Genomic DNA, 25128 nt, shown 5'->3' with positions numbered 1-25128 from the left:
ACTACATTGTATAGTATGATAGCATAATACTTTAAATGAGAATATAAATGTATATAATATATAAATTATACAATATATATAAATCAATAATATATATTAAATTGTTACTTATTAAATTCTTTATTATATACTAACTTATACTATAATATATATACTACATTTTATATATCTATAACTATATACTACATTGTATAGTATGATAGCATAATAATTTAAATGAGAATATAAATGTAACTAATATATAAATTATACCATATATATAAATCAATAATATATATTAAATTGTTACTTATTAAATTCTTTATTATATACTAACTTATACTATAATATATATACTACATTTTATATATCTATAACTATATACTACATTGTATAGTATGATAGCATAATACTTTAAATGAGAACATAAATGTATATAATATATAAACTATACCATATATATAAATCAATAATATATATTAAATTGTTACTTATTAATTCATCAATAAACACTATAAACTCATAAACTATTCACAAAATTCACAAACAATAATCACAATTATTTCAAGAGTAAGCATAAAATCATAACAACATGTATAAATATATTACTAAACTTTAGAAATATAACAAGCACTCACAAAAAAACCAATAATCTAATTGTCAATAATATTATATAACATCCTAATATATAACATAAACATTTATAATATAATATATTATAGATTAAATTTTAGAAATTAAATTGAAAAACTTTCGAACGTAATAATAAGTACGTCGAACGTAATAATAAGTACGTTCGAACGTTCTGTGTGTATAAGGCTAATACCGAACGTCGAAACGACATTTCCAAAACGTATCCATCGTCTACTCCGTTGCACGCTGCCACGCCTCCGTCACCACTGCCGTCAACTCCGCCACAACCGTCACTAAAAGTTAGACATTCATCTTTTATTCAAATAACATGTATTTTATTGAGATTTGGATTGAGATTTGGATTGAGTTTTGTTTAAAACTGGATAAGTGGTTACCGGATTTTCAACTTCATTTTCCGGCTACCACGGCCAGTCATTGGCCGAATAGTCACCGTAGAAATGTTTCTTGAAGTATATACTTCATTTCCACGGTGACATTTCGGCATTTAGAACCTTGTAAAGAAATTTTTGAGATTTCAATAATGGCTGAGTCGACTCAGCCATTCTGCTTCGAAACGTTTGAACGTTTTACCAAGACATTCGAACGTACGACGTTTAAATTACAGAGTCGTTACGGCTTCCATGTTTGAACGTTAATTGTCTTACATTCGGACGTCATATTCATCAATTTTCAGTCTAAACGTTTAATGTCTACGTCAGGACGTACTACTTTTTAAATATTATTAAACGACATACGTTCAAACGTGAATATTTTACTTTCGCACGTAAATCACATACGGTCGGACGTTTAATTATAACATCCGAACGTAGTGATTTTCTACATTATTCATGCTTCGACGTTCGGACGTTCATATTTACGTTCACACGTAAAACAAATACGTTCGAATGTATTTGTTTTAACGTCCGAACGTACGTCAGCCAATATTTATTTACTGCTTATGTTCGAACGTACATTTTTACATTCGAACGTATTTATTTTACGTTTGAACGTAAATTTATTTACATTATTTTACGTGTGAACGTATAAATAAACGTCCGAACGTTTTATCTTTAACGTTCGAACGTTAAAGATAAAACGTTCGAACGTTACTGCAGAGCAACTTAAAATTAATATAAAAAAATACATTATTGTAAATAATTTTTTTTTCCTTTTCTATTTTCAGGATATGGCTCTTCCACTGCATACTAGGAAACGAGGGAGGGAATGAGCCACGTCGGACACTACCCGTATCGGAGCTCGTATTGTTATGGTAGAGCGAGAGGTCTTAATTAATGAGTTCGACGAACTCTGTTGGCAGCAGACGAACTTGAGAGATGTTTTCCTCAGTAGAGGCTGGGGAAATATCTGCACATTGAGGGGGAAGGTATACCCCTCAATGGTTCAAGAATATATGGGGATGTGTGACATGCCTCAGGATGCATCCTCTCACACAGTGACTGTACGCGGTGTTTCCATTGAGGTATCAGCAGATGTCATCGGCGAGCACCTCTGGATTCGTTGAGGAGTTGAGACATTTGCACACTCGACACCCTGTGAGGATGTAGGCACTTCTACATCATTTCCTGGCCGCCCATTTGAGCCAGTATCAGCCAGAGATGCAAGCCAGTCAGAGGCTGAGGATACTGGCGTCGAGGCTCGGGATGATGACCGAGACGAGGATTTCTACATCCTCACCGGGAGGGATCGCATGCAAATCGAGCGGAAGAACGCCTTCAACCAGAACCATCTGCTGCATTTCTTCCGCATGTTGCACCTTATTATTGCAACAAATGTCAATCCCGTGGCTCATAAAACCACATTTAGTCGGCTTCGGGCACAATTTTTTATACGAGTGGCACGTGGAGATCCTATAGATTTGCCACTGCACATCTTTGAGAGGATTCGTTACGAGGCGAGTATTGTCTCCATGGATAATCTCCCATATAGTGTCCTAATCAGCCGACTATTACTTACACGGGGAGTGCCGACCCAGCCAGAGGAGCGGGTCAAAGATCAGATGAGCCCCCTCGACATGACCACACATCGACGTAGCATTGGACAGGTGAGGGGACGTCAGCCACCCCCTGTAGAGGATCTAGTTCCTCCGACACAACCTGAGCCAGGTCATGTCAGGAGTAGTAGTCAGCATACGCCGAGTACATCTGCAGGAAATATGCGGCCTGCTTGGGTTGATGCGGTCATCTCACAGCTGACTGCACATATCGATCATAAGATTGATCGATCGCTCGAGGCTATATCGGCGTCTGTTGCCGAACTCACCTATCGTGTAACTATCCTCAACGACAAGGTTGATACCTTGACTGAGGAGGTACGGAGTTCGACTTTTGCGGATAACGTTATCATCTGACTGTTGTTTACATCATTCTATCAAATTTTGTATTTTATTTTTAATATTTGTAACGAAAAATATTATTGAATATTTCTATCGTTTTTAAATTTCAATTTTTAATCTTCTTTGATGTTATATTTTCCAACTTTAATACTAAATCACTGCATTTCAAATATATATAAATCAATAATATATATTTATATATTACAAAGTGTGTATATATAAATATATACAATTCAATTTTTTAGACTTGTTCACAAATTATGCACAATAAAAACCACATAATTTTTAAATTAAAGTCATTTAATTTAAATTTACAATGAACGTTCGAATGTTATTATTTAACGTTCGAACATTGGTGCAAATATTTTACGTTCGAATGTAAAATTAATAACATTCGAACGGTTGTGCCAAAACATTTTACGTTCAAACGTAAACAGACATAACGTTCAAACGTATATGTGACGTTCGAATGCATATTTCCCATACGTTGGAACGTAAAAAAATCTCATTCTATATTTAGTGACGGTTTCCAGAAACTGTCACAGAAAATACCTTTTAGTGACGGTCTAGAGACTGTCACAATTTCTCAACCGTCACTAAAAAATAATTGTGTTATAGTGTACAGAAAGAAAATGGTAGGACAATTTAACATCCAAATATTAATCTAGAGGATGAAATTCCATGTAAATTGCGCGAGTTCCCTCCAATTTAATGCTTGAAATCATGTACAGATGGCAAAATAATCGTAGATCAGTTTCCAACACTGCAACTTATACGTACGTTGATCCCTAGAGTATAAAAAAGTGGCCTCAAACAATATTGTTGCCTATACATAATTATATAATATTAAGTAATAAATATATATGAAATTTTTTACTTAAAAGTTGGCATGAAAAACACATCATTCATGCCATTGACATGATAAAATTTGATTTGCTAAAAAAATTTAAAATTAAAATTTTGTACTGATCAAGTCTTGACGTAATAAAATGAAGGATCATGTGTTGTGCACATATGCACATGACCGACTTTCAAGTAGAAGAACTACACATATATATATATATATATATATATATATATTTCGCTATATGAAACTTCTCAATTCTAAATAATGTGAGATAACATCTATTATCCTCGTATTAAATTTGACATATTAAAGACCAGTACTAAAAGGAGATTTATATGGTAGATGATTAATGGAAATAATAGTTAGTTGACATGAAAAATGAGAGCTCTTGCAAAACTTCAACTAAAAAATAAAGAGAGATGGAGAATGAATTACTTAATTCCTTGTCCAGCTTAAACCCACGCCATTTAGTATATATGATGTCGGCCAAATTAGAACACTATGCTTCTTGGAGGTTTTTGCAATTAATTAATTAATGCTCTATAAATTAGCTCATTTTTAAAATTAGCCAGACGGTCGGTTTTTTTTTTTTTTTTTTTTTTTTTTCTTCTTACGGTCCCAATTTATAGCTAACACAATTAGCAGCGAAGTACCATCAATATTCTTAAAACTAAATTAATGTAACACACCACTTAAAATTACCTTAGGATTTGGACTTAGCACCTAAAATCCTAGCTAGTCTAAGTTGAGGTTTTTCTTTTTATTAAGAAGATTTTAGAGCTTAATTGGCATAAGAATTCAAACCATAGGTTTAGCTATAATTATTAGAATATTTTAGTGTTTTTAATTTTAAGAATAAATGACAAGAGGCCAATAGTGGTATGACACATAGCATGATATTATTAATGGGCTAAGTGTTGGATGAATTTAGAGAAGCCCAAGAATGTTTTATTTAGAGCCCTAGTTTATTAAGGATGTGATGGGCTAACGATAAATTTAAAAACTTTATACCCAACTTGGAAGAATTAAGACCTTATGCCCTTTTTAAAGGACACTAAAAATTAGGCCTAATGTAATGGACATAAGGCTATAGGGCCTAATTTGGTAAAAGTGAAGGCTATTAGCCCAATCTAAAAAAGACCCAACATTAGGACCCAAACTTAGAGCATTGGCATTAGTTTATCTATATGCATATACAAACACATATTTGCATAACTAGACCATTAAATTGACTACATTGGATTATGCATATGTAAATATTTCTATAGCTATGAACAGTACTAATACATCTTTGCAGATGCATTGTTCACTCTACAAATGATATTTTATTAATTTTTTTCTCTCCACCCCCTCTCTCTCCAATATTGTGTATTTATTAATTTTTTCTCTCTCCTCCCACTCTACCTTCAACATTTTTGTAGTGGGTGCTAATTGTAAAATATATATATAAAAAAAAAAATTAATTTTAGCAAAATAATAATAATAGCTCAAAGATGTATAATCCAATGTGAGAGTTTTTCTTGAAGGGCAAAGACAATCTCCAAAATATGTGATTTTGCATTTGAATATATATAAATCAATGGCAATGCTCTTAGTGGGCTATTGAGGCCAAAGGTAGGCCCTATAAATCTGGACATAAAGATCCATAAAATAGCCTACTCCAAAACTCACAACCAAGGCTTGCTCATATAGCCCAATAAAAGCCCAATCCATAAAGTCCAAAGCCTTGTCTTTTATTTCATTCTACAAATGAGACTTACATACATCATACCATTAGTTTTCCTTAAACTTGAACCACACGCCCCTAGGGTTCTCTTCCAACCATGGTTAAGCTCATAACTTGAGTTAAGAACCACTATTCATCTCACACATGAATAGTAACCTAAGCATCATGATTTTGCATAATTTTTAAAAAATAATTCTCTTCATAGTTATGATCTGAAATTTTTGGGTTTTATGAATTTTTTGCATCGCTCTTAGACAACTCTAGAATGTTAGATTCAACTCAACCCATGTCAATGCCAACACAACCACAAATCGACACCCTTGGTGCAAACCGAATACCCGTCTTCAAACCACCCAAAACCAACGCCCCTTCAACCCATTTTCAAGAGGATTTCTATCCCTTAGATCCTCATAATGTCACCCTAGTTTCAAACCTAGCAAGTGTACAAAACAATTCCAAGAAGCAAAAACAAAAACCCAACAATTCACCTAGGAAGCTAGTTGAATTCAAACTGACTACACCTTGATTCTTCAAAGACTTTTTGCACCTATTTGCCTCACTTCCCCACGCCACCACCCTTGTCATTTTGTCCCTTGAAATTGATTCAAAGCACTCAATTGAAAGCTTACCCAATTACCTCCCCAAGGCAGCCCAACCAATTGGAAATAGGAGATGTAAAGTTATGTTACCCGGCTGAACCACCATCTTTTTGCTCCCTTTCATTTTTTGCTCATGTATGATCACATGGCAGCCAATCAAATCTTCTCTCCTCACCTAAAAAGCTACCAAATGAAGTCATTATACCTACAAAACAAAGCCACAAAGATGAGACAAATAGGTGAACAAAAACTGGTCAGCATAGGAAGATTCAAACCCGTCGACTAGCATGATCTCATCTTGGAGATTTGTTTTTATTTTTGTTTTAATTTCTGAACCCGTAGACTCATTGCAGCACTTGGCCTTGAAGAAATCATGAGGAGAAAGACCATTATTCACCTAACCAAACATGACAAAATCTGGAATTTCTCACTCATCACTCTACTGCCCACCTCCACCACTTCCAAGCCTCACTCTTCATCCAAACCCGCACCTCTTACTCTCCTTGGAGTCATATAAATACCCCTTTCACTTCCTCACACCACTCCTTAAAGCCTTCCTCTAGTGTTCTTGAGGGCCATTCACTCCTAGTGTGAAGATAGTGAGAAACCAAGTGAGGCGAGTGTTCTTTAAGTGAGTAGAGTTTGGGAGCTTAAGGGCCACGATTTCTATAAGTAATCTTGTCCTATCTTTTTTTAAGTGTTAGAATGGCATGCATGTTAGTTTTTAATTTAGGTTTTGATTAAGTTAGATGAGGATTAATTTGAATGATGCAAACTAGGTCAAATTTGAAGTATTGATTGAATAATTTGTTTTGGGTTAAAATTTTAGTCATTTCAAGTCTTGATATGATTTTTTATGATTCATTAATGTCTTTAAATAATTTTTGAAGGTTTAAACTTGAGGTAAAAAGCATGCCATTATAGGTTTATAAATCCACATCTTGTGTTTGTTTCAGTTTCACTTGGTCAAAGTTTATTTTTTGAAGTCTTGGTTAAATTTCCTAAGCTTGAGTAATGAGTATTTATAAAAGTCTTGTGATTGAGATAAGAATGAAAATGCATGATTTATTTAGACTTTAAACATCTCTTTGACAAGGAAAAACGAGAAACATCATGCATATATTTAGTTGATGGTTTAGTAATGATTTTGCTTCAATCAATACATAAGTGATGGGATGAATTAATATGACCTGAATCTAAGTTTTAAGCATGTCCCTAAGATTATATTCAAGATTGCTACTTGATGAAATTTGAGCGCACATGCACACATAGAGGTTATAGACTTGAAATTATATATAGGCCCATATAGATGCATGCCACGGGTAGGTTGAATTTGGCATAGTTTTGATTTGATTCTTGCAATTCTATGGGCATAGATGATTTTAGAACATAGAAATTATGAGGTTTTTAAAATTTGGGATCAAATTATAAATAGTAGAAATTTAAGGTCTTAGTGGCAATTTTGGAAAAGTATTGGGTAGTTTTGTAAATACTAATTTTTGAACCCTTTTGATTATGAACATTTTCCTAATTATGCAATTCCTAACTTAGAATACCTCTATTTACAGCCGCACCAATTTCTTAACATCCAGAAAGTTTGTAAGTTAACTTCTAACTTACTCTTAGATAATTTATTTATAAGTTATGTATAAATACCACATTCATGATATAAATGTCATGTTGACCATGAAACATCATGTTATATGATACATTGAATTTTATATGCTTGCTTACATAACATGTGTAATTTTCACCATTTTACCATATTATATGAAATTGTCATTTTACATAAAACATATTTCACAAGCACATGTTATGAAAAACATTTTCAAGCATTGCATAAAATGAGATTTTTGTCACGACTTCAAAGATTAGGATGTAGAATCATCCTAGTGGAACTCCTATGTCCACTCTAGAGTAAATAATAATGGAGTTGTAACCCCTAAGTTGACAAAGAACCATCAATAAATTTCGAATAGATTCTTTTTAAAGAATACTAAAGCGAAATCATTTATGGCACCTAACGTTGGTGGGTACATAAGTTATGATGTTATGTTATAATGAAATGTTAAATTATCAATGCATTGAGAATGAGTCTGCAGATAACGTAGTTTCAATATGAGTTGTATTACGATCACCAACAAGTACTCATAATGTATAATAGGGAGCTGTGATGATATCATACGTTATGTTATTATTAATAATGGCTCTAAAAATGTTGAAATGTTATATTTTGAAAAGATGATGTGAGAAATGTTCTCTGTAAGAAAATGTGCATAAGAGTTTTTCTAAAAATGTTGAGGAATCTCGATAGGAGACAAATATATAAATTTTATATGCATAGCATGCATCTCATGTTTATCATTAATCATGCATATTTTATTTTTGTACAAGTTGGTTGTTTAACTTACTAAGATTTTAAATAAATCTCACTTTTGTGAACTCGCTACCATTTCCCCCGGAATAGTAGAAGTTGTGTCAAGATCGGTAGCAAACAGTATGAACCTTTGGATACAAATAATTGAAGAGGAGTCAGATCTCGAGTGAAGACTGGATTTAATTTTAATGTTTATAGTATTGATTTTACATATTATAAAGCGTATGCGAGAGTTTATCTAACTATGAAACTTGGATTTAGTATTTTGTACTAAGGAAATTCTATCCTTATGTTTGAACCTATGCCTTATTATGTGAAGCAATCTATTTATGGTTATTAATATATTTGAGATGTTTAGTTCATTCTGGTAAATTTTTTTATAAGTCACTCTATTTTTCACTACGATTTTTACATATTACTAGTTATATGCTAGAATGCATTGCATATTAACTGTCATGAACGAGGATATGTAACCATATATTGGATGTCTCAACGCTCCAAGTCTCTATTACATTCCAAATGAGGATTTAGGGACATTAGTCTCGTTTGTTTTCACAACTCATCTTATCTAATCTAATCATCACAATTTTTCTAAAATCTCACTCAAAATAAAATAAACAATTCAATTTTTTCAAATCCTAAAACAAAAATAATATTAAAAAAATATATTCTACAATATTTTATTCAACTTTTAACTTTAATCTCAACTCATATATGAAAAAAGAAATAACTTTAATCTCAACTTTTAACTTGGAGATATTCATTTAGAGAATATCTTCAAAACGAATGTCGTTAAGTCCTTGTTTCACACCCCCCGATAAGAAGCTTACACCCCATTCTTTCATTGCTTTTGAAGATAGAGCTTATCACATGTGATTAAACCTCAATTACAAGTTGTATCTCTCATTTCTAGGGCTGTAAATTGGTCGGTCTGGACCGATTGGTTCGGTATGGACTAGACCAGCCCGAAGTTGGGACCAGTCGGTCTCAGTCCAATAAATATTTTTTTTTTCAATTTGGTCCTGGTGTGAGATTTTCCCAAATCGGACTAACCGAATAAGAAAATATATATTTTTAATTTTTAAATATATTTTATGTATATTATTTTACATAATAGTTGCATAATTAATTATGTAATTTTCATATAACATATCACCATTAACAATATAAAATTTTAAATATGTAATTACAAATTAATATTCTATTAAGTAAATAATGTATATTATCAATTAACCTATCACCAATTCACCATTAACTAATTACTAACATCTATATCTATAATCTAATTAAAGTTATTAGTTAATTTCTTTGTAAAATACCTAAACTGTAAGTAAATATAAATCAATTACAAATATTATTGTAAATTGTAATTAACTAATGTATGATACCAATTAACTAACATATCACCAATTTAACATTAACAAATTACTAACATCTACATCTATGATCTAATTAAAGTTATTAGATAAATTTTTTGTAAAATACCTAAATTGCAAGTAAATGTAAAGCATGTATGGAAGGGGACCTATAGATAATTCAATTATTTATGCTTCATATACAAAATGTAAAAAGTTTAATATAGCTAATTATGCATTAACTATCATAATACATTGACATATTCTAAGTTAGTAAAAAATTAGCAATTAAAATCGTCAATATAATTATAATTAATTATTTTTTAATGAGTAATTAGTTATATAATCTACATTAATAATTCACTTAATTTTAATTTAGTAATTTAAATAAATTTTTTTATTAATTTATTTGAAGAAGAAAAGCAGAAAAAAATAAATGGGCCAAATCGGATAGATCGACTGGGTCTGGTCCCTATGGATGTTCGGTCCGGTTTGGGGAAAATGATGGACCGAATTTTGGTCCATCACCCCCGAACCCGATTGGACTAGACCGACCGATTTACACCCCTACTCATTTCCTATACGTTGTTTTCATGTTTAGCGACCCCTCTTTTCCAGATCATTGCCATTGCCGTGACTACTTTGTTTTATGTTCATAACATCAATAATATCTCTCGTTCTCTTTTTATCTCTTGTTATCTTTCTTTAAGTTTTTCTTGTAAATCAAATTTTATTATGTTAACGATATGAGGTGTGTAGTTTACATATTGACTTATAAATATAACTTTTTATATAAGAATTAGAGTTATTCTATTCTCAAGCTGGCACACCATCCGCGTCACTTAATTAAATGATAATATTTTATTTGTAAAATTTAAGTCAAATTTTACTACATAAATATTTTGTTAAATGTGATCTACATACAACATATAATTTTTATGAGAAATGCTATATATAGTCATAGAGTATGCAAATGTCGCATAATTGTTTTAAAAAAGAGTGAAGTCTATTATTAAAAAATTAATTTTTCTTTTTATATAAATCTTGTATTTATTTATTTTTTTTAAAAAAAATTACACAATACTTACACTCTTCATGATTATAAATATGGTTTCTCAATTTTTATAGATATTTCTTTAGAATTTCGTGGTTTTGGAATTTTGTGGTCCAAAATTTTCACAATAACCCCGCAAAATTACTCAAACCCAATCGGGACAGTTGTCAACTAGTCAAGGCAGTTATCTACCTCTCTTCCCTCACCCATGTGTCTGTATCATTCCTCTACTTAAATAATCCCACTTCTTCTTCTTCTTCTTCTTCCCGTCTATAAGTATCGCACCCCCCAAATCTCTCTCTCTCTCTCTCTCTCTCTCTCCTCTCTCAGTTTACCGTTCGACCCAGAGGGTTTAACTGGGGTTTAAGCCCACCATCTCTACCTCCATACGCTATAATTTAAATCAAGCAATTTTCTTGCTTTTCCGGATAGAGGGGCTAAGGCTTATTCAAGCTGAAGCTGGTCGTTTTTGGAGCACTGTCTTCTGAGCTCATCTTCTTCGATGCTCAAAGTAGATCCAAACCCTAGAACTGACCGGTGAGCGCTGCTGAGCTGAATCTCCGTTTGTTTTATATATTCTTTTCCTATTTTCGTGTAATTCGCAAACGCCGATCTCTAGGGTTTGCTGGCCATACTTTTAATTTTAGCACGTCTCTGTTTGGTTTCTCAGAAAATGTAGAAGATTTTTTTTTTCCATGAAGAGTAATTTCATGTTTTTAAACTGTGCGTTCGCGCGTGTCTCGAAACGTTTTAAAAATACAATTGGTTTGCTCAAATTTTTGGAGCAATGTGAAAAGTCCTAGAATAACACTAAATTAAGCTCATTTCAGTAAGATTATCTTTCCCTTTCGCATTTTTAATTTTTTTTTCAAATTTTGACTTCTGGTTTTTTTTCCAACATTTTATTCGCTACCCAATGAAAGGTCATCGATGAAATGACGATTTGTGGGTGAATAAGGCGGATTTTGGAGGAAATTATAACAGCGAATGGTGCATTTAGATTTGCAACATCGAATGAAGTGATATGTGGTGTTGAATATGAGCGATGGAGGTCGGGAGAGTGAAAGAGAGCCTGAAAAACCAGCTCGTCAGAAGAGAGCCGGTGGAGATGAATTGGCCCGAGCGGCTGCAAGGCTTGCTGTAGCACAGATATGTGAGAGTCAGGGGTTTCAGACTTTTCAGCACTCTGCTCTTGAAACACTGTCTGACGTTGCTGTTCGGTACATTTATGACATCGGCAAGACTGCAAATTTCTATGCCAATCTTTCAGGTAGAACGGAGTGCAATGCTTTTGATATAATTCAAGGGTTAGAAGATTTGGGCTTGGCACAGGGGTTTTTGGGTGCTTCAGATATTGAGCATTGCCTTGCAAATTCAGGCACTGTTAAGGAACTTGTTCAGTATGTTGATGAAGCTGAAAAGATCCCATTTGCATATTCTCTTCCGCAGTTTCCAGTTGCTAAAGATCGGAAGCTAACTCCAAGTTTTTTACAAATTGGGGAAGAGCCTCCAGGAGAGCATATACCCGCTTGGTTGCCTGCTTTTCCTGATCCCAGCACTTATGCTCCATCATCTTCTAGGATTGAGAGAAGTACAGAACCTCCCACGGCTAAGATTGACCAGGAAAGCCACAACAGAAAGGTAGAAAGGTCTTCGTTGAACTTACATCAACGGTTAGCTTGTAGTGGATTGGAAGGACCCTCCTCAGTCAACCATGGGGATGCTACTAAAGCAAAACAAGCAGTTGGAAGTAATCCGTTTCTTGCTGCACCTCTGCAATTCGGAGAAAAGGAGGTGTCTCCTGTTCTTCTTCCAGCGAAAGTGAAGCTTTTAAATGAAGCAACCATGAGAAATCCTAGTATGGAAAATCATGGCAGGGATAATCACGTCTCAGTGTTAGAGGCATTGGCTCCAGATATTGAAGCAATGGAGAGCAGATTACTTGATTCTGAAGAAAAAGAAAAAAAGGGTCTTTTGAACAGCAGGCCAGCTGTACAATTTAAGATCGGTATTGGAAGGAAGTCCTTAGGGACAATGCAAGATTTAAGCCTTCAGAAAAAGAGTTTTGAGGTAACTTCACCATGGTTTGGGAGGGAAAATGAGAAGGATGACAAGAAGATGAGGGCCGAGAAAATTCTGAAAGAGTCTATGGGACACACACAGGAACTGGGTCATTTGTAAATTAGGTTTGTTTCATTAGAATTTTATACTTGTTTATGAGACTCGTGACAAATGATGGTTCCAGGGTAATCGTAGTCAAGGGCATAATGTTTTCTGCATAGGGCATTATAGATTGGATACAACAAACCGCATGCAGAAATGTTCCCACATTAAAAAGTTTTTGAGGTATGTGAATGTTGTAGCCATGGTAGGCCCAGTGACTGATTCTTTCTAAATGAAATTCTTTTTCTTCTCTTATTATGATCGAATACCAAATGGTACATCTTTTATCATAAGCTGTCCTGGATTGAGCACTGCAATGCATGTTTGAACCAGGCCCGATAAATTGACTCTAGAATATCCTTTTAATTATAGTTATTATTCTGGAGATCAGAAAAAAGGAAATATCATGTTCTTCTGTGCTTTTAAATGAGACTAAGATCGATAATGGGTATCTCTACTTGTTCAGCTTTGGTTGGATTGCTTTTGTAATTGATTTAATGCTTTCCTTGATTAACAAGAAATACAATTATGTGATTTACACCTTATGCATAATAAATTCAACTGTAGTTGGCATTTTGGGGGGGGGGGGGGGGGGGGGGGGGGGGGGGGGGGGGGGGGGGGTGTTTGGGTGCTTGGGATTTGATGCTTTCATCCTGAGTTCCAATGACTGGAGAAAAGTTCTAAAAGATATACATTAACATTGTAATTTGCTATTTGTTATTATATTGAGCATCTAATTAAAACAAGACCATTTCTTTTGTTTTCTTTTAATTTCAACAAAGTACCTGCCAGGAATAAATAAAATGGAATAATTAGGTCTTTGGGAATTGATCTAAAAGCATCTAATTTAATCACTAAAGCAAGACCAGTTTTATATTTTACTGAACTGATCTAGTTATAGATTTATCCTTAACAATGTTAGCATTTCAAATTCTCCGCATTCATATTCAACAATGAAACTGGTGAGTAGAAAAATCTGGGTGCCCTGCACTTTTGAATTTGTTGGCGAAGAACATCAAAATTGTGTTTCAAATCTTGCTCTTATAATTGCATGGGAGATACAGAATTTTATAAACATTCCAAAGGAGTCAAACTTTGTCATAAAGTTCTAAATAGCCTAATTTGTTCCTGCATACTCATGCATGATTGTGCTTGTTTTTATTAGATTGTGTTTTGGAAAGTATTTATGCAGCTGTCTTCTCAGAAATGTTTTCTGAGATGATGTATAGAGCAAAACCCCTACCCAGATAAATATAAAATGTGAGAAAGAAAGAGATTGAGAGAGAGAATCTTTTCAATGTTACGAAACTCCTACATGGAGAGTACTTAAAAAAAAAAGTTCTATCTTGAGAATAGCTTCCTGAAAGGCCCACCAGACTGGCCTTGCAGACCAACTCCCTGACTGTTTACATTTTCAGTTATTAAGTCTTCAAAGATCAACCACTCAATATCCAACACTAACCCAGGAATTTCACAGTGGAAATCTATCCATTTCATTGATCGATGTGTTAAATCTTCTGATATGATGCTCAAGCTGTCGTACTCCTCAACTAGGCTTCTGTTCAAGTTATTATTCTTTAGCCGATCTACCTCTGAACAAATTTCTTCCAGAAGCTGCTGCCCTTTTGGATTTCTTGCTGCTATCTTATTTGGTGATAACCATTTCTGTGGGGGAGTAGGACATCCTAAAAGCAACTTTCGAACAAGAATTTCATTAACAGTATCGCATTCGAGTACTCTTTGAATTTTCTCAGAGGGTTCTAAATTAAAAATCCTTTCATCACTTTGCTTATCATTCAAGAGCCCAGCACTTGCCTTTGTTTGTTCCAATGCAAAGAACGAGTTAAAATTGATGTGGTGGCCCGATGCTTGGAGCCGAATGGTCGTTGAGCCAGAGTCAAGATCTCCAAGGAGACCCAATGATAACAACATTTCTGAAATGTATCTGTGGTTTGAATTCATGCTCTCATGGAGTGCTGCAGTGTAATCAGTGATGGTTTCCTCTTCAGTAGTGTTTTCTTGATGAATATTCTGAACTAAATGGTGGATGCTTTCTGATTTTTTATCATCGACATCAGCACTGAAACAGGGCTTTGTTCTCGGTGGCAATTGAGCTAGATCTACTGGAATCCATTCCCCTTCTTCAGGATCTCGAGCCTCGTAATCTGTAGCAAGAATTTTGAGGAGAATTCAGTATATTAACAAGTCTTGCATCCTATAATAAAGCAATCTCTCTGTCTCTGTCTCTGTCTCACTGACACTCTCTCTGCCCCTCTCATTTCTTATTGTAATTAGGAGTGGACTGTGTTGGCACTCCTAATATGGTAATTGTTTTATTTTGCTTTACATTTTGCGCTTGTGGATTATGAAATAAAATATGGAAACCAAGCCATAATTTTTGTTTATACAAAAAACCATGTTATATTTTTGCCTTGTTTGCATAGCAATATATACTCGAAACCGTGTAATTTGCCTCTAAGGCAAGCCAACAGTAATCCTAATCTACCTGCCTTTGTTACATTGATGCTGTTTTCCTTTTTATAACTATCTTGCTTATGTTATCATTTTTTTAATCATCATTATGAATGCACTAATCAATGATCTAGATGAGGCAATTGTCCACAAGAACCGCACCTTTAAAGGCTTTTGATATCTTCTTCACAGGAGATGGTGACTTGTCTCTGTTGAAGGTAGCATCAAGAACAAACACGGGGCTTGGTTGTTCTAGGGCAGCTATTGCAGGTTTAACCATGATCCTGTCTTTGCTGGACCCTGGTGGATTCTAAATGAGAGAAACAAAACCTGTTAACCAGATAATGAATTACTTGTGTGGGTAAATAAGAGCATGCACAAATTACCTTATTCTTGCCATCCTGCTTGAAGAAGTTGGCATTGATCTTATCAGAGTGATTGGTGCTTGTGACTTCTGTATCAGTATGAGAACACAAGCTAATGTTGCTTTCTGATGTCAGAGAAAAGGTGTCACCTTGGTGTGTTAAATCTCTCACGCCACTGCTGGTCTCACTCAATTGGTCATTGCATTGCTGCAAACTGGGAGATATTAGTCTGAGTTTTCTACCCTGGGAGTTTGGTCCCACTTGTTGTCTAGTACGTTGCCCAATGACTTTGCTTGTATCTGAAGATGGGATGGTGAGAGGTGACTGCTTCTGCGAACTGATCTTCCTTTGTTGCAGTCTTGGGCTCACAGTTACTGAGCCTGTGTTGTTTTCTCCAATGATGTGTTGAGGCACCTTTAAGGCTGATGTTGATTTTGAAGTTCTCACATTGGTTTTCTTATCTGTGGAGCAAGACGGTGGACTGAAATGGTCTTTAGCTGTTTGCATGTTAACCATTCTCCCATTTGCAGAAAAACCAGGCTTGTTGAGACCTGACATACGTTCAGTCGGAATTATGGTGGAAGCACAATCAATTGTTCTTCTGATTTTGACCGTTGGGAATATAGAACTCTCTGGAGAATGCAGTCCCTTGATTGTGGTGGAAACTGAGTCCTTATTTTGTGCCTTTCTTGGGCTTGCTAAATTTGAGCTTTGGTGATAACTGCTATAGTTGCTTGTTTGTGATGCAAATTTTGAAGGCTGCTCTCTTTTGTAATCTAATGCTTTGTTGGTCTTCTGCATTGCTTCGATTATCTGCTTAGGAGCTCTGAGATCTTTACCAGATTTTTTGAACTCAAGTTCGGCTAACCTTTTTTCGATTTCACCATAAACAGAGGGGTAGGAGTTTGAGGCTTTTGTGGTAGCTTCCCTGTACTTGAAAGCTATTTGTTGAGAACTTTGCCTGCCATCTGGCTGCCTCCACGGAGTTTGTTCTGTAGGGAATCTTGATCTTGAGGTAGGCCTCATGACTGAATCAGCATTTTTTGACCTGGATGACATGGGGTCCTTGTGCGATTTCCTTGGGAAAGTAGAAATTTGATTTTTCTTGTTTCCATCAGTTGCTCTTGATGATTTTGAGAGGGGATCAGATTTATCAGTTTGACAGCTACTAATAAACCCTAATGGATTCTCACCGGTGGATGTTGACTGTTGGAAAGCTTCCAATCCCATCAACTTCACTATAAGGTTTGATGGTCGTTCGGAGCTTTCTGGTTCTTGCTTCTGATTAAGCTTTTCGCTGGAGTCGTCATTCCTTCTTTTCAGATCCTTCAAAAGAAAATTTGATTTTGTTTCAGAGGCAAGACCCCTTATGGAGCCTTCTCTGCTGTCCAATGAAAGCCTTGGGAGTTCCTTGAGCTTTATTCTGGACTTGCATGCATCTTGTGATACCCTTCCATCATAAGAGAGCCGGGGAGCATCCTTCAGTGAGGAGAGTACGATTCTTTGTTTCTGTTTCTTGTAATTCGTTGGTGCTTCCTGGAGCTGAGCAAGACTGCGAACTGAATCATTGGCACCAGAAGCTCTGGACTTGACAGATTTGGGCGGCGACAAAGGTCTCGGGGAGTCTATGTATTTCAAGGTAGTGCCTACTGCTTCCTCTTTTCTATAAGTCTTCACCGATAATGCACGGCCCTCTCTGTAGATGGGTTCTTTAACAACATCTCGAAGATCAAGAGATTGTTGGCTTGACTGCAAAGACGCATATGGTTTGTTCATGGGCAGAGTGGGGTTTCCAGGGAACCTGGGTTGGTTAAACAAAGATGGCTCGAATTGAGCTGTTTTACAGTCGAGAGAGGAGTAGCTAGATGAACATGAGGAGGATGAAAGAGAGGTTTGGGATGATTCTGTCGAGACTCTCTGTTTCTGTTTCACAAACTTCTTTGGGTTTCTTTCCTACAATTGTAAGCCAAAATATATCAAATTGCAGCTGCTTGAAACGAGCACTGTTGTAGCGATTAAAGTCAAGGTCTTACCGTAATTCTCTGTAATGCACGAGGTTTTGTTGCGGGGTTCCTATTTTGACCTGTTGTAACAACTAAACGTGAGATGTTGAATCAACTGATAGAATGATAAATGGTATTAACTTTTAACATGATCAGGCTTACAAAAGCGTACAAAAGGGAAGGAAGAGAGGTGTAATCAGTTTACAAGGACAGGGCATAATAAATGTGGAAGCAGCTTATACGGGGTCATGATGCAGATCAAAGAACTCTCAAAATGCTTTTGGTGCGAACATAAAGGCCATATCAAGAGGTTTCTGAGCCGATTTGAGACTAGGATATGGAAATGTGGTTTCCCATGACAAAGCTATGGTGCTAATGAAAGAAGAGAAATCATACTTGTAGTCGTGAATGTGTAAGCGTTGTACTATCATTTTGAAAAAGTGAATAAATACGAGACTCACATAAAAAAATAATAATTTTTTAATAGTAAGACTTCACTATTTTTCAAAGTAAGTGTACGACGTTTGTGTACTCTACGACTATATATAACATTACTTAAAATAGACATATGAATCTCTCTATTATTAAGTTTCTAAAGAAGACATTAACCTGAACACAGATTATTTTGCCGAGATTTCTTTTTATTACTATTAACAATTTATGTAAAAAGAACAGCCCAAGGCATTCATTCATGCCAATAAAAAAATTATAAAATAGTACGGTGAGAAGTATTGTCGCAAATTATCTATGAAGCACCTCACTAACTTGAATCTTAGGATGTAAACAAACCATAAACCTAAACAAATTAAATTACCTGGAAGAAGCCTCTTGTGGCCTTGGCTGTTACTACGTCGGCCGGTGAGGAAATGGTGACGGTCAAAGAACTGAAAAATTCCATTCATGCACCCAATCTGCTTCTGCAGATCTTGATTTTCATCCTTTGAGCTGGTATACAAAAGCTTTGCAGACATTTGCACCTCCTCTTCTACTCTACGCAAGGTACACTTACCCAGCGTCGACCCTACTTAAGATTCCATCTCCAAGAATGAGGAAGAATGCAGAAAGATTCCTGGTGTATCGAGTTTCAGAATCTCAAAAGTACAAGATTCCTGTTTGAAGTTTTTTTCCAGCTACTTGGAGGCCGTCAGAAACAGTACTGCGCTAAGGCTAGCTTCTTCATGCAAATTAGTTCCGCTCTGCAAAGAAAGTTGATGAGTAGTTTTTTTTTTCTTTTAGAGTTACTTTTCTTTTGGAGTTTCAGAGAATTTTCTGGAAAAAAAGAGAAAGTAGTGGATAGGAACAGTTTTAAAGAGACGAAAAGAAAGTACATAAGAGTAACTAAGTTGTTCTACTGATCAATGGGGACCTGGTTTTACTGAACAAGCTGGTATGCAGGCAGCCAATATCTTGTGCATAATTAAATGTAACCTACAGAAATGGTAGGGACGCAAGACCCAAAGAAAATTACCAGTACTAGCTCCCCCACCTTCGGATTTGGACTCTCTATAAATATATAAGCAGGGGAAGTTCTCCAAACCCTAGAAGTAGTATATATGTATATTGTTCTTTTTGGTTTTCCTCACAGAACAAAAGAATACGTACTTTTTCATTAATTTAGCTCTCTCAAGGAAAGGAAACTAGATCAGCCTAGAGGATAGATCATATGTGGCGGTCTGGGGAGTATCATATGGAGCTGGCAATTAAGAGTCTAGAGAATATGTGGGGGTATGTGGAGTATTACATGGTATATAGCAACGCTGAAGTGATGACCTTTTTTATGATACTCATGATCAGAGAGAGAGAGAGAGAGAGAGAGAGAGAGAGAGATTAGGGAGCTAGGGGGGGAGGGCTGTGAATCAGTGGACCAACTGTGGAGTGATCATATTTCTCCCACTTCCATGCATATTGAGGACAGAATAATGTGGGGGGGTCAGGAGCGTGGACCTCTCTCTAGATGATGAGGAGCATGTGGCCGTCTCGCAGAGTGGAATTGAAACATGAAAGTGGATCTATGTACTGGAAAGCCTGCAGCGTCTAAGCCCTTTCAATGAAACCATTCCGGATCTATCTATCCATTTTGCCAAAACGACCTCCAATAGATTCTCTATCTTTTAATTTCGCCAGTACTAGTATTGTTTCTTGTGTTTGTATATATGCAGATATTCTATATATATATATATATATATATCTCACATGAGAGAGAGAGAGAGAGAGATTTGAAAAGTATATTATATATGAATCTGGCGGGGTAAACATGTATATAATTTCCACCATTATTAATCTTCTCATTTTTATTGATTCTTCATGCACTTCGATATAGTCATCTAGGTACAGATCATCAAGGAATGTCATGATCATGAGCATCTTTGCCTTAAAGTATAGTCGTACAACTGATTTTAAAACCGATACATATATACTATATATATATATATATATGTCATAAAAACTGATCATGATCACTTCCTATCGACCATTAAAAAATACAAAACCAAAAACTTCATCTAATTCTTTGATGATGATCTGCATGCACAAATTACCCCATGGATCGACCTAGCAATTTACGTGGCACATGATTACAAGCTAGTCTTTCTCTGCACAGTGGCTTCCAAATATTATTTTTCTTTTCGTTTTACTGATCTAGTGCGTACACTAGCTGCATGCATTTTTCATCTCGATATACTCGTCTTCCTCATGCATGGCACTTCTCTTTATTCTGCTTTAAGTTCGTAATTACGGCATTAAGTATAGTAACGGTGCATAATTAATTATTGTCCTAAATTCTAATATTTTTTACTTTCTTTATTTTTATGTGAAGACATGACCCCGCGTATATATAGGGCCTACAATGCGAAAATGGGTACTACTCGACCTCTAAGGTTTTCAAAATGAAAAATGATAAACATACATTAATACTTTATATAATATTTTTTACAACAATATTTTAAAAAGATGGATATTTTTGTAAAATACATTATAAAACTAACATCATTTTGTAAAAATACTCTTATTTTATAACATGTATTGTGAAAAATATTGTGTAAAATATTGTGTGTTTATCATTATTCTGGAGATGAAATCGGCATTGTGCAGCTTTTATGCAGTGGGATGTTATGTCATACATGATTCCTTCTTGAATTTCTTAAAGGAAGAAAACCATTGAATGAAAAAGGAGCTCGCGATCGATCACGAGTACTGTCAGTGCCTGATAAAACAATATATATATATAGGTTTTTTGCCTTGGAAAAGGAACAGATATTTTAGAACTGTGCGTTTTACGTCAAGTACTACGTACTATGATCCAATAATTCTTTGAACAAGCTGTTCCTCTTTTCATACAGCTAGGTAGGGCGCGCAGCTGTAGTACTGTTTGCATGTGTAAATTACGTTCCAGCTTAAATATTCTCATATGCAACATGTTCTTTCGTGGTTTTCGTTTAATTCCCAAAGATCTGAAATTGAATATTATATGCTTGCTGTTGTTTTTTTTGTTTTTGTCATGAGTTGCAATCAGCCAAAAATAGTACTTTTCTTTGCCCCCTCCCCCCAAATTTAAATTAATGATATAATTATATATATATATATATATATATATATATGATTCCATATATATTTGTTCCTGATCATTTACTAACGGTCTAAACTCATGTTAAAATTATGCGTTACGAATTTCATTTTCCTAATTATTAATATTCTATAATAACATGCATGAATAATTCAATGATATATTGAAATACATAAATGTACATCATAAATCTTCACATACGGTACTACTTAACGATCGACGTATGTGGATTAATTTGACAATTCATGCCAATTAGAATGAGGACTCGCTGCATCATGCGTACGGAAGGCCGATATTTGCAAGGCAAGCTGCTATAGCTTTGTCCGAATTAGAGAACGTAGTTGATATTATTGTACGTACGTACGTGAACAAGATTTCATGTGTCATTATATGATCATCTTCTTGCATTAGGGATTTATATATTATTGCAAGACAATCTTCTTCTCCCTTGTCTTTTTGCTCTGTCCGTTTCTATGTGTGTGTGTGTGTGTGTTTGTGCGTGTGTGAGCGCAAAGCATCCTAGGCAGGCAATCAGTAATACATGCGAAGCATTTGCATATGTAGGTTTAATTCCAAAGCAACACTAAGTGATTTTTTTTTTTTAATGAAAAATGATATTTTCAATCGTGAAATGTATAAACGTTGTGTAATCACATTGAAAAAAGTGAGTAAATATGAGACCTACATAATAAAAGATTAATTTTTTAATAATAGGCTTCACTCTTTTTCAAAAGGATTATATGACGCTTGCGCACTCTACAACTATATATAGAAATATTGCTCTTTATAATATATAGCAGATTAACCAAGATATTTTTTGGAGCATTTATAGACTGGCCAGCTGGTGCTTCTAATTAATTGGATATATATTGATAAATAATCGCCATTTATTCATGATCTTAGACATCCCATAATATATATGTGTGAATACAAGTGGGAAAGAGATGAGAAACGATCGAAGTACGTAGCACTAGAGGGCCGGGTGGGTTTATGATCGAAGGTCGAAGCTTGAAATAGATAAGTTTGTAGAATTATAGAATGTAGTACTACGTACTCTACAATCACATGCAAAAAGTGAAGATGGCACATGAGGGATGCCTTAACTTCATTAGGCATGAAGGGACCTACTAAACTAGCTTTAGGCTCCAAGAAGTATGCATTACCCTATCAGTAGTACTACCATGATCATGATCGGCACATGATCATGTCCCCCCTGGCTTGATCATGATCAGGACACTAACGATAAGGGCTTTTAAGTCAACAAGAAAGGTACGAAGCTAGTATCTAAAATCAACTAAACTATGTATGATGGCCATATTAATAATGTGAGCTAATTCCTATATTAATCAACATTCTAAAGAGTTTACATAAAGGAGCCGAGATTCATGTGCATGTGACCATCAAACAAGTTAGCAAGGGATCGATTGCCACTACTACGATCTTATATGTATAGGTTTCTATATTCAATTATATAATTGAATATAATATATGGATGGGGTATACCAAAGTCAAGATCCCATCTTATGATCCAAGCTGCTTGAGGTGTAAGAAAATAGAAAAAGTGAAGCTTGAAACAGTCCTTTCTAGTTTTCCATACATATATATATATATATATATATATATAATATATATATATGTATGTGTGTGTGTATATTTACCAACAAACACAAAAAGCGAATAACATATCTAGCTAGCGTCTAGTTTGCCTTCTCCATGATAGTGAAGAAAGATAAATAGTTTCAACACATGAAAATGATTTTTTAAAAATAAACTCACGATTTGATATTGTACGTTAAATTGTAAAACTAGTACTTTTATTGTAAAATAGCTCATCTAACATATAGTATACATAAAATCATGTTACTTTGTGAGTTTACTAACGTATTGAATATTGCTGGGAAAACATATCACTTAAAGAAAATGTTGATTAATTCTGGACTACTGTTACATGGATCACAACTTGATAAAGAAGGAACACATAAATAATTCAGCACGCTATTCATGAGCATTGCGTGACCTGGCATTGATGGGCATGCATGCCAACCCTTCGATTATTATCGACCTTATGGAATTCAAATAACAACACAAATTAATCATGGTCAGGTATACATGAAGAATTAATTATCTACTGAAACTTGTGTTTTTTAAAGCAGTACTTAAGTACGTGACCAGAAATATTGTACGTTGCTTCGCTACGCAAAGTCGATTGACAACTCAACTGGGAAAAGTCGTACAAATCGAAACTTGATTAATTTGCCAGGTAATTAGAGTACTCTCAAAGTTATCCATTCTCACATGCCAAGTTTTGCTGCAGTCTAGCTAGCTATAGTACTATATTTCCATGTCCCAGATCATCTTCTTTAAACTTAAAGTACTAGAACAGATGATCCAGGGCTCTAAACATGAATAGCATCCAATAAACGGGGAAAAAAAACCCTCATGGCACTGCATGGGCCCAGAGTTGAAGATATATACATTATCTTCATCATCATCTGGTTGGTGGACAAGTATTGAAATAAGCGGCCCCTCCCTAGTCCCTAGAGCAACCTGACGTGCAGCATATACACTATCTTTGAAAACCATTCAACATGATATCAACCCTTTTGAAATTTGGTAGGATACATGTGGTCTTGTCTCATGTGCGTGATTGCTGTTTTGAACCTTTTGGTTTTATTGCAGAAAGAGTATGAAAGTTGTGGTTGGATGGGAATGGGCAGTCGGACACAAATGGCTTATGGTCAACAATTAATGCATCTGTGGAGAGGAGAAAACATGATGGATGGATGGAAAGCCAAAGTATAGTTGTGTTTGGATGTTGAAGTGAGTTGAGTTAAGTTGAGTTAAAATGATAAAATATTGTTAGAATATTATTTTTTAATATTATTATTATTTTTGGATTTGAAAAAGTTGAATTGTTTATTATATTTTGTATTGAAATTTGAAAAAGTAATAATGATGAGTTGAGATAGGTTGATGATCCAAACGTTACTGTGTATGCTCAGGATGTTAGTTTGCAGTACTTTTGTTTGGTTCATGAACTCATCTCAACTCATTATTATAATTTTTTTAAATTTTAACATAAAATATAATAAACAATTTAACTTTTTTAAATAAAAAAATAATAATAATATTAAAAATAATATTCTAACAATATTTTATCATCTCAACTCAACTTAACTCAACTCAATTCAACATCCAAACACAGCCCGGATTCGAGTAGGTGTTCCTCTATGATTTGTATATATTATATATATAAAAAATGCTTTGACGATCGTATAAAATTAAACTCTAAAGTTGATGATGTGATATGATGTAATAAATAAGATGGTTTGTAAATTTATTTTTATAAAATATTTTTATCACTTTCTTTATATAGGAAATAAATTTCATTCATTTATAAAAATGAAGTTACAACTGTGATATGATATATATATATATATATATATAGAAAAATCTCATATTACAAGTTAATTACTCACAATTGAGATTACACCAGTATACAAATTCATTTGTGACTAGTATGGTCTTAACTTTTATAACTCTCTAGAGACAAATTGTCTGAGAGATCACACTCTACCTAAAGTAAAGATTTCAAATCTTACTTTTAGAAGAAGAGAGGACTTAAAATCTTTTTATCATT

At 34.6% G+C, this 25128-nt stretch overlaps 2 protein-coding genes across 5 annotated transcripts; one reads left to right on the top strand and one right to left on the bottom strand.

Annotated features, from left to right (window-relative positions):
- Positions 1-11823: 11823 nt before the first annotated feature.
- On the top strand, positions 11824-18075 carry LOC121252250 (transcription initiation factor TFIID subunit 8-like). 2 transcript variants are annotated; one of them, XM_041151802.1, is made up of 3 exons: positions 11824-13269; positions 15176-15410; positions 15751-18075. In XM_041151802.1, the coding sequence occupies exon 1, from the start codon at positions 11962-11964 to the stop codon at positions 13102-13104; it is 1143 nt and encodes a 380-aa protein (XP_041007736.1). In that variant the 5' UTR covers positions 11824-11961; the 3' UTR covers positions 13105-13269; positions 15176-15410; positions 15751-18075. The 2 variants fall into 2 exon arrangements, with proteins under 2 accessions (XP_041007736.1, XP_041007737.1); XM_041151803.1 differs by lacking the exon at positions 15176-15410.
- Positions 14196-19885, bottom strand: LOC121252162 (protein LONGIFOLIA 2-like). Of its 3 annotated transcripts, none has more exons than XM_041151661.1 (6): positions 19871-19885; positions 18741-19122; positions 17957-18006; positions 15945-17876; positions 15721-15868; positions 14196-15251 (listed from the first exon to the last, which is right to left on the bottom strand). In XM_041151661.1, exons 2-6 carry the CDS (start codon positions 18895-18897, stop codon positions 14428-14430), a joined length of 3111 nt encoding a protein of 1036 aa, XP_041007595.1. In that variant the 5' UTR covers positions 18898-19122; positions 19871-19885; the 3' UTR covers positions 14196-14427. The 3 variants fall into 3 exon arrangements, with proteins under 3 accessions (XP_041007595.1, XP_041007594.1, XP_041007593.1); XM_041151660.1 differs by lacking the exon at positions 19871-19885 and adding an exon at positions 19529-19682; XM_041151659.1 differs by lacking the exon at positions 19871-19885 and having other exon boundaries at positions 18741-19251.
- Positions 19886-25128: the final 5243 nt, after the last annotated feature.

This window comes from Juglans microcarpa x Juglans regia, chromosome 2S (assembly GCF_004785595.1).
Source record: "Juglans microcarpa x Juglans regia isolate MS1-56 chromosome 2S, Jm3101_v1.0, whole genome shotgun sequence".
Taxonomy (NCBI): domain Eukaryota; kingdom Viridiplantae; phylum Streptophyta; class Magnoliopsida; order Fagales; family Juglandaceae; genus Juglans; species Juglans microcarpa x Juglans regia.
The sequence above is the reverse complement of the archived record's forward strand: the minus strand, read 5'-3'. Positions and strand labels throughout refer to the sequence as shown.